The sequence below is a fragment of the Trachypithecus francoisi genome, unplaced genomic scaffold (genome assembly GCF_009764315.1).
Source record: "Trachypithecus francoisi isolate TF-2019V2 unplaced genomic scaffold, Tfra_2.0 Lachesis_group12, whole genome shotgun sequence".
NCBI classification, from domain to species: Eukaryota; Metazoa; Chordata; class Mammalia; order Primates; family Cercopithecidae; genus Trachypithecus; species Trachypithecus francoisi.
Genome location: NW_022681457.1, coordinates 104,084,227 through 104,094,770, shown reverse-complemented (window position 1 = coordinate 104,094,770; position 10,544 = coordinate 104,084,227). Strand labels below are relative to the sequence as shown.

Sequence of the window (10,544 nt, the reverse complement as noted above, 5' to 3'; positions counted from 1 at the left end):
CGAGGGATCTAGGTTGTGCATTGGGGACCACTGGCATACAGCATTGCACCACTGAAAAATGGCCTCTGTGGGCTTATGTAGTGGGATCTTGTCTTGTGTTCAGCTACACTTCAGAAAAACATTTTATTGCTATAGAAAATTTTGTTCTTGTGTTTCACAAGTCTTGCCAAGTCTCTTAATGTGGATATTTCTTCAGAGACAGAAGCCAGCAGAAATCTCTTGTTATCCAGATACAAAACACAAAGACTACTTATCTGGGAGTAGTCTGGCTTTCTTCATAAATACACTGATGGCCCACAAACAACTGAAATGGAAAACCATCTGTAGAGACTGCGACTCCATGAAAGGGTGGGAAAATTAGAAAGCACAGCACTCCAATATCTGTAGGAGAAGCAGAGGCCAAAGCAGAGGCCCACAGTTAGCTTTATACTCACCAGAATGCCTTGAATGAGGTTGGAGTTGGCAGACAATGTGATTTTCATACATGGTATTGGTTTGATTTTAAACCCCACCCCTACTTTCATAAAAATCCCACCCCCACTTTTGTAAAAGCATAACATAGCTTTTGGTTTTATTCATTCTTTAGAGGACATCTTTGGGTTTCTTAAGCATTGCAGGCAATTGATGGAAGATTTTAAAATCAGTGGTAGTGGCAGTCTCAAAGTGAATTATTGTCCTGAGTCCTGATACATACAGTGGAAAACGTAGTTATCTAAAGGACTGCCCTGAGGTTTACTGTCCTGAATGAATTTCTAGTTAGTGTTGGCAATAAGTTTCACTGGACTCCCAGTGGGGCATTCCCACCCAAGCACGAGTGCCCTCCTTACCCACAAAGTAGCTTGCCTTTTCAGCGAGCAGAGACGTATACATACATACATGTGCATGCACATACGTGCGCACACACGCACACACACACACTCTCACTCTCTCTCGTTTTCTCTCTCTCACCTCAGGAGTGATTTGAATTAGACAATAAATAGCCAGACAGCACCCCCAGGAATGGGCACACGTGCAGCAGCTGTCCAAAGGAGAAGTCACTTTACTTTCTTTTAAACTTGCAATGTTTGTCTTTATTTTGTTCTTTATATTTTCAAAGTGAAAAGAAATAGTATTGAGTCAATTTCTTTTTGTTTTTTTAAATATTTGTTCTATGTATTTACAAGCCTTAAAGTTGCTCTAAAGATTTCAAGAGTATTAAGAGTACTTTTCTCAGGGTAGCACTTTTTTGTTTAAAACAATTCTTGGAGTTCTGTGGTCCACAGCATTTCCTTCTGTTTCAATGTTATGTATGTTTTGATTACTATTGTGATTTTTTAAATTTTCTGAAGCAAGCTGAGAGGCAGGCAGAAAGATTTGATGCCAAAAAAAAAAAAAATCTTTCTTACCTTGTTCACCCCAAACTTTCTCAAATCTGGACTAAATGCTATACCTTAAAACAAACATGAGGTGCATCTTGAAGGGGAGGGAAATTTATTTCTCTGCTTTTCTATTATACAAGTTGTTTACAGAAACTGCAAATTAAAAAATTACACTGGCATTTGCAGTCCTTAAAATAAATTAAAAGTTCTCAACTTTTTTTTTTTTTGCTAAACATTTTTTTTTAGTCCTTGTTTAAAAAGAAAAGATTAAAACAGAAAATATTTTCTATAAATAATACATGTATTTTGGTTTTAGTGCTCCCGCCCTAAGGTTTGAAGTCTACTTTTTTCCAGTACCTTTTTCCTCCATGATCACCTTTTTTTCTCTTTCCCCCTCCCACTCGTGCACACGTGGGGGTTTCTGCGAGAATTGGCCTTGCTGCACTGTGATTGGCGAAGACGTGAAACTTTTTAAAAAAATACTTAAATTGTTTCTTTTGTTTCGTTTTGTGTATTTGAAGTTTTAGTTATCCTCAGACTCCTCTTCTGCTTCCCGCAGCCACGTGAAGAATGCCGTGACAGATTTCAGGGCCACGCCCTTCCCATTCTGCTCTGCAGGGTCCTTGCTGCTCTCCCATTTGTAGAAGGCATCCTCAGAGATCACCTCCTCATCATACAGGCAATCAAAAAACATTCGCAGCAAATCTGCAAGGAGGTGAAAATAAACTATAAGCTTTGGGACACTGTAGTTATGAGGAAAAGAATGTATTTCAAACTAATGAATGACTGAATAAATGTGCATTAATTCCCCCAGAAAAAAGCAATAATGACAATTCACCATACTTGCTCTTGACAGTATAAACAGCCCAACACCTTGTTCAAAGAAGAGGAAAAAAATATTGAAGCAGTCTAAATTATTTTTTATTCCTATTATTTTGTTCAATTTGAACTTCCTTTCTTTTTTGTTTTTGTTTTTTTTTTTGAGAGACAATCTTGTTCTGTCCCCAGGCTGGAGTGCAGTGGTGTGATCTTGGCTCACTGCAACCTCCACCTCGTGGGTTTAAGCAACTTTCCTGCCTCAGCCTCCCAAGTACCTGGGATTACAGGCACCTGCCTGGATTTAAGCAATTTTCCTGCCTCAGCCTCCCAAGTACCTGGTATTACAGGCACCCGCCACCACGATCAGCTAATTTTTGTATTTTAAGTAGAGACAGGGTTTCACCATGTTGGCCAGGCTGGTCTCAAACTCCTGACCTCAGGTGATCCACATGCCTCAGCCTTTTTTTAAAGATTTATCTTTGTAATTATATTAGTCAAGCTAATATTATCAAATTATCTGATTCACGGTAGATTGTCTCTTCAATTACACTATAAGGATAATTTGCTTTGATCTTTTCCTTTATCTCCCAGAGCGATTCAGCAGGACTAGGGAAGAAGGAATTTTACAAAAGCAAAACTAAGGAAGTACCAAAGAACTACTTGAGTGCTATCTTTCATAGCTATGTACTGCCCACTTTTAACAAATTCCAACTGAATTTTCGAGATGTAATAAAAATCATTAGTTAACACTAAGTATCACTAAGACTTAAGTGTACAGGTTACTTTGTTTCATTAGCCAAGAATTAATCACAACACTTAACTAAAAACTATTCTGAAACTCCTTAGTAAATATACCATGGTAAATGAACTATACTTAGGGTCTTTGTTGGGTGTCTAAAGATTCTAGAGTATCATCCTCAACATCATCAACCATCTTCATGCCCTAGACCTGTGATGTCCAATATGGAAGCTACTAGCCAAACATGGCTATTTAAATTTAAAGTCAATAATTCAGTTCCTAAGTCACAACAGACACATTTAAGTATAGAATTGCCACATGTGGCTCATGGTTACCATACTCAATGGTATGAATATACTTCCATCATTGTAGAAAGTTTTGTTAGGCCTGCCCTGGAATGGGGATGAAATAACCTAATCTAAATAGTTTTCTTGTTGTGATTTTTTCATACGAGCATATAACAAATTCTTTTTTTTTTTTGGATGGAGTCTTGCTCTGTTGCCCAGGCTGGAGTGCAGTGACACAATCTTGGCTCACTGCAAACTCCGCCTCCCAGGTTCAAGTAATTCTCTTGCCTCAGATTCCTGAGTAGCTGGGACTACAGGCACACGCCACCTAGCCCATTTTTGTATTTTTGTATTTTTTTTTTGAGACAGAGTCTCGCTCTGTCGCCAGGCTGGAGTGCAGTGGCGTGATCTTGGATCACTGTAACCTCCGCCTCCTGTGTTCAAGCGATTCTCCTGCTTCAGCCTACCAAGTAGCTGGCATTACAGACGTATGCCACCACACCAAGCTAATGTTTTCTATTTTTAGTAGAGATAGGGTTTCACCATGTTAGCCAGGATGGTCTCAATCTCCTGACCTCATGATCCATCCGCCTCAGCCTCCTAAAGTGCTGGGATTACAGTCGTGAGCCACTGTGCCTGGCCAATTTCTGTATTTTTAGTAGGGATGGGGTTTCACCATGATGGCCAGGCTGGTCTTGAACACTCGACCTCAAGTGATCTGCCCACCATGGCCTCCCAAAGTGCTGGGATTACAGGCGCAAGCCACTGCACCTGGCCAAATTCAGATTTATTAAAGTTAGTTATATGAGTTTTTGTTATTAGTGATTCTTTTATTGTCCAATGTTCAAACCCTAAATCATCTCTAAGTCCTGGCTTGGATAAATCTCACTCATTGGTTGGATTAACTGTAACATGAGATAAACTTACTGGCAGGTTGATCGAGTTTTACTATCGATGCTTGTAGTGCATAAAGTGCTTGCAGTTCCTTCTCTGTATCTGAGTCTAGGTACTTGAGTAAGATCGGCACTCTCTGCTTGATAACAGCAGTGTCCACTCTGAAGGTAGAAGAGTCGGCTAAAGATGATAGAAGAACTAGGAATTACATTTAAGGAGTTAACATAGAATTATCTTTAATTTTCTTTCTTTCTTTTTTCTTGTGAGACAGAGTCTCACTCTATCGCCCAGGCTGGAGTGCAGTGGCATGATCTCAGCTCACTGCAACCTCTGTCTCCCAGGTTCAAGCGATTATCCTGTCTCAGCCTCCCAAGTTGCTGGGACTACAGGCGCTTGCCACCATGCCTGACTGATCTTTTTGTGTATTTTTAGCAGAGATGGGGTTTCACAATGTTGGTCAGGCTTGTCTCGAACTCCTGACCTCAGGCAATCCACCTGCCTCAGCCTCCCAAACTGCTTGGATTACAGGCATGAGCCACCACTCCTGGCCTCTTCTTCTTCTTCTTAATTTTTAGTTTTTTAAATAATAGAGACAAGGTATCACTATATTGCCCAAGCTGGTCTTGAACTCCTAGGTTCAAGCAATCCTTCTGCCTTGGCCTCCCAAAATGGTAGGATTACAGGCATGAGCCACTGCACTTGGCTCATTTTCAATTTTCTGAGTACAAAGGACCCATATGGCTCTACAAGAGAAGAGGCAAGAAGGTCTAAGGCAAATATTTTGAAATCCAAAATGCTCTGAAATTATTAATGAGACATTCTCTCACAAATAATAAAAAACATGGAGGGGGATGCATTTTGAATGCTGGTTTCCCTCAGGAGTAGCATACCCAATTATCTTTAATTATAATGAAACGGTGACAGTGGTTTTATGACAAACTACAAAAACAAAATTAATCAAATGTCTTATAAAAAAAGGTGAGGTGGGCCGGGTGCAGTGGCTCAAGCCTGTAATCCCAGCACTTTGGGAGGCCAAGACGGGCGGATCACGAGGTCAGGAGATCGAGACCATCCTGGCTAACACTGTGAAACCCCGTCTCTACTAAAAAATACAAAAAACTAGCCGGGCGAGGTGGCGGGCACCTGTAATCCCAGCTACTGGGGAGGCTGAGCCAGGAGAATGGCATAAACCCAGGATGCGGAGCTTGCAGTGAACTGAGATCCGGCCACTGCACTCCAGCCTGAGCGACAGAGCGAGACTCCGTCTCAAAAAAAAAAAAAAAAAAAAAAGGTGAGGTGATAGGTATGTTAATTAATTTGATTCAATCATTCCACATTGGACACATATATCAAAACATCACATTGTACCCCATAAACATATATAATCATAATTTGTCAATCAAAAATAACTGAAACATAGAGTAGGAATTTCAAGTGAGTACTTAAAAAAAGCAACATTAGAAAAGGAAATTAAAGCGACACTTAATACAAATCTTTTCAGAAGGGTAAAATAATTGGAACCATTTTGTTATTACTAGGATAAAAATGAACTGTGGCAGTGGCAGATAGCAAACCTAATCCAGGCCTTTTGAGGGAAAGGAATCATAAAAAGGGGCTGAGAAATGAAAAGCATCCTCAGTGTGAAGACACATAAGGGCTTATATTATCTGTAAGTTATCACTAAGACACAATTTTGTTTTTAAAAGCAGATTTTGTGCTGGGCCTCATGGCTCAGGCCTGTAATTCTAGCTACTCAAGAGGCTGAGGCGATAGGATCCCTTAAGCCCAGGAGTTCAGGTCCAGCCTGGGCAACACAGTGACCCCCACCATCTCAAGAAAACAAAAACCAACAGCTTTTGGACTTCCCAACTCAAATTTTAAAACATGAAAGTCTTATGATGGTTCTATGGATACTGAAAATGATTTTTAAGAATTTCATGAAGACTTTCTACTTAGCTTTGTTATTTATCTCATTAAAGAACATTGAAAATAAATTCATTGCAAATCTTAAGTTACAATTCTGAAGCTCTATTAAGTGGCAGGAAGCTATCTTCAAAAATAATACAGACAGACTTGAAATTCTGAGACACCTTTTGTGCTGATGAATTGTTTTTTCTCACTCCAGTGACAGAAGTATGAATTTCTATTTGAAACTGAAGAGATGTCTTCATGGAATAATGTTAAATATTGTATACAGCTTGGAATATTTAGGATTTCTACTGATCCTAATCCTATCAATATTAACAATTTATAAACCAATAAAAGTGTCTTATCATATAAAATAAAGTCAATGAAGAACAGGACAAACTCTTGGTATTTTTTTCTTCGTATATGTACTTACATAAAATGACTTTTTTGATGAGAATAACCCTATACTGATAATTAGATTAAGAATATTCAACCCATTCATTGTAATTCATGATTGGAAGGAAGCAGCAGCCCTGAATGTTAGAGGTGAAAAGATGAAGAAAAAGCTACACACAACGTAGTAAAAAACCACCCAAGGAGCATGCAAGGCATGTGGTGGCTGGTTAGATCTGGGTTCTCTGTAGCGGAACAGCTATTTGTCTCCACACTTGAGACAACCACGCATCACAGACAGAAAGGACAGCGCACAGAAAAGTGAGCTACATAGGTCAAGTTTTGAAAACAATGTAAAATCAAACTGTATACTTAGTAGTTGACATAATGGGGATTTCAGATGTTATGAGCTGCCTTCAGAAATGTTACTTACCTATAATAGCTGCTTTACAAACAGCAGTCATTAAAGCTCTAAGGAATGTAGGTGAACTCATCTGGCTTTCGTCTAGATTAGCCTGAAGTCAAAAAGAAATAAAACAATTAAAGATAACCTTGCTCAGCCAGGCACAGAGGCTCATGCCTGTAATCCCAACACTTTGGGAGGCCGAGACAGGAGGATCACTTGAGGCTAGGAGTTGAGACCAGTCTGGGCAATATAGTGAGACCCTATCTCTACAAAAAAAAAAAAAAAAAAAAAGGCTGGGTATTGTGGCACATGCCTGTGCCTGTGTTCCCAGCTACCTGGGAGACTAAGGTGGGAGGACTGCTTGACCCCAAGAGTTTGAGGCTGCAGTAAGCTATGACTGCACCACTGTACTACAGCATGGGTGACAGAGCAAGACCTAGTCTCGAGAAAACAAAATACAGGCCCATTGCAGTGGCTCATGCCTGTAATCCCAGCGCTTTGGGAGGCTGAAGAGGGCGGATCACCTGAGGTCAGGAGTTTGAGACCAGCCTGGCCAATATGATGAAACCGTTGTCTCTACTAAAAACACAAAAATCAGCCAGGCATGGTGGCAGGCAGAGGCTGAGGCAGGAGAATCGTTTGAACCTGGGAGGTGGAGGCTGCAGTGAGCCAAGATTGTACCACTGTACTTCAGACTGGGCGACAAGAGCAAAACTCCATCTCAAAAAAAACCGAAAAACAAAAAAAGATATCCTTGCACACCAGAGAAATTATCCTCCTGAAAATCAGGACCAATCTGGCAGTAAGAACAATAGATGAGTCACTTTTTTTTTTTTTTTTTTGAGACAGTGTCTCACACTGTCACGCAGGCTGGAGTGCAGTGGTGCGATCTCACCTCACTGTAACCTCTGCCTCCCAGGTTCAAGCGATTCTCCTGCCTCAGCTTCCCGAGTAGCTGGGACTACAGGCGCCTGCCACCATGCCCAGCTAATTTTTTAGTACTTTTAGTAGAGATGTTTCACTATGCTGGCCAGGCTAGTCTCAAACTCCTGACCTTGTGATCTGCCCACCTTGGCCTCTCAAAGTGCTGGGATTACAGGCATGAGCCATCATGCCGGACCACATGAGTCACATTTTTGCACATTCTTGCTAAAATTAAAAGTCCGATTCATTGAAAAATAATTTGGCTATTGCCAGTTCTATATGCAAATATTTGAATGAGCAGTATTTACTTTTCAGGGTCCCCCCCACTGCCTATCCTCTACTCATTCAATTACACCGTGTTAAGTACTTGTACATTTGGAAGTACAACCACTTAAAAACATATTTTATTCACCAATAAATAATCCATATTAAGATAATCTACTCAATCTATGAAAGAACGACGCCACGACTGCAGTGTATTTTAATGACTACTTACTCAGAAGCATGTAACTATTTTTACATGTGCCAATACTGCTTTTTCATCTGAATTTTAATGTGAATTAAAGTTAATCTCAAGCATTACTTAACCCCTTTAAGTGGTGAGAAAAATATTACTCTTTTCTAAGGATGGCAAAACAAAAGCATTTAAAAACTAGTATCATTAAGGTTAAAAACTCATGAAGTGAACAGATAGGTAAGCGAATTAAGGGGATCCCACAAGAATCTTTCCTGCAGAGATATCAGGGAAGGTGACATAGTCTTTATACCTCTACCCAATCAAAGATCTGTTCATCATTCGCTTTGTCCTCAATAATGAGTTTCTCGAGTCGCTTATATAGCTCTTCGGCAGACAATTCTTTCTTTGAAAGTGCTTCAGAGGAACAGGGACTGTCAGACTCTATGAAGTCCAACTTCTGAAACATAAAAGGAGGAACATATTAATATAATTCTATGTTATCATCCTGAGAGAAGAACAAAGTCATGGGTTATGTCTTCTCTTTTACACGGAATCAGAATGATCAGCAGAGGCTATTTTATGTTTGTAGTTGTTTCTTTTCTGAGATAGGGTCTTGCTCTGTCACCCAGGCTGGAGTTTGGCTCACTGCAACTTTCACGTCACGGGCTCAAGCAATCCTCCCACCTCAGCCTCCTGAATAGCCGGGACTCCAGACCTGCACCACCACACTTGGCTATTTTTTTGTATTTTTAGTAGAGAAGGGGTCTCGCCATGTTTCCCAGGCTGGTCTCGAGCTCCTGAGCTCAAGCAATCCGCCCTCCTTGGCCTCCCAAAGTACTGGGATTACAGGCATGACTCACCACGCCCAACCTGTTTGTATTATAGTTTTGAAAGACTGTAGTCCACTATCCTTCTGAATATTTTTCAACTTCTCATACTGTGTATCTTAAAAAGGAAGGAAATAAACCCCCTATAATTATCTCTAGGCTATGGTTACATGCAAATAACCAATCTTCCCCTTGAGCTTCAATCTTCCCCTTAGCTGCAACGTAGCTCTTTAAGGCAGGATAGGAGCCCTAGAAAAGGCTAAAGTTTCACTCCCTTTCTGCAACCTATGGTTTAATATTAGTATTGCTACTCAGCAAACTTGATAGGTTAATATTAGGTTAATATTAAACCTATGGTTTAATATTAGTATTGGTATCAAAACTCGATAGTTTTGGCTTTGTTAAGTTATGGCCATTTTGAATATAGGTGTGAGAAATGATGCTATAAGTGTTTAGCACGTAGATACGTAGTTTTAAAAAATCTATAATCAGTCTGGGTGCAGTGGCTCATGCCATTAATCCCAGCACTTTGGGAGGCCAAGGCAGGAGGAGTGTATGAGTCCAGGAGTTTGAGACCAGCCTGGGCAACATGGCAAAACCCCGTCTCTACCAAAACAAATACCAAAATTAGCCAGGTGTTGTGGCGTGGGCCTGTGGTCCCAGCTATTCAGGAGGCTGAGATGGGAGGACTGCTTGAGCATGGGAGGTTGAGGCTGCAGTGAGCTGTCACTATGCCACTGCACTGCAGCCTGGCAATAGGGCGAGATCCTGTCTCAAAAAGAAAAAATAATCTATAATCAAAATTATTCATAATTTTCAAGGGACTAAAGAAATGAGGTATGTTGGTATGCCTTGCTTCATGTGGCTTCTTTATACAAAAACCATAAAGATGAATATATTAAGGATTACTCACATTAGGTTTTCTCTAATACCCTTGAATACTCTGGTATAGTCCTGTACCCTATCCCCAATCCACAAAGGGAAAACCACTGTCTTGAATTCTGTCATCTGATTGTTCCATTTCTACCACTTATGTAGCATCTCTAAATGATACTTCCCAATAAGGTTTTATTATTTATTTATTTTTGACTTGGGGTCTTACTATGTTGCCAGGTTGGACTTGAACTCTGGGACTCAAAGATCCTCCTGCCTCAGCCTCCCGAGCAGCTGAGACTACAGTGTGTACCACTGCACCCAGCTCCATAAGGTTTTAGAAACGTGGCTCAATATTACAAACAATTTTTCTGATTCAGTATTGGTTAACTACACATCCAATCCATGATGCTCCAATATACGCAAAAAAGCACAACATGAAGGCCATAAGCTCTTTAAGCAAACCGAAAGTCAAGATACAGGCCAAAAGTTTTTTTCAACCTCATTTTTCAAACTATACTCTAAACACTTTTATATATTCATTTTATTATGTATATATTATTTTGCCTTTTTTTCTTTTAAACTGAAAGAAAAAAAATATTTATTTATCTAGACAGAGTCTTCCTCTTTCGCCCAAGTTACAGTGCAATGGCACTAGC

General features: G+C 40.1%; 1 protein-coding gene across 18 annotated transcripts in view; it reads right to left on the bottom strand.

The window, feature by feature from the left end:
- Window positions 1-1,047: 1,047 nt before the first annotated feature.
- The window catches only part of EIF4G3 (eukaryotic translation initiation factor 4 gamma 3), a 382,044-nt gene continuing 372,547 nt past the window's right edge, over window positions 1,048-10,544 (bottom strand). For 13 of the 18 annotated variants that reach the window (XM_033227962.1, XM_033227969.1, XM_033227975.1 and 10 more), the window contains 4 exons: window positions 8,496-8,642; window positions 6,832-6,913; window positions 4,131-4,277; window positions 1,309-2,063 (listed from right to left, as the gene is read on the bottom strand). In XM_033227962.1, the coding sequence (XP_033083853.1) occupies window positions 1,882-2,063; window positions 4,131-4,277; window positions 6,832-6,913; window positions 8,496-8,642 (558 nt within the window). In that variant the 3' untranslated portion in view covers window positions 1,309-1,881. Of the gene's footprint in view, window positions 2,064-4,130; window positions 4,278-6,831; window positions 6,914-8,495; window positions 8,643-10,544 lie in introns of all 18 variants that reach the window. The other 5 variants (XM_033227963.1, XM_033227964.1, XM_033227971.1 and 2 more) reach the window with 3 other exon arrangements.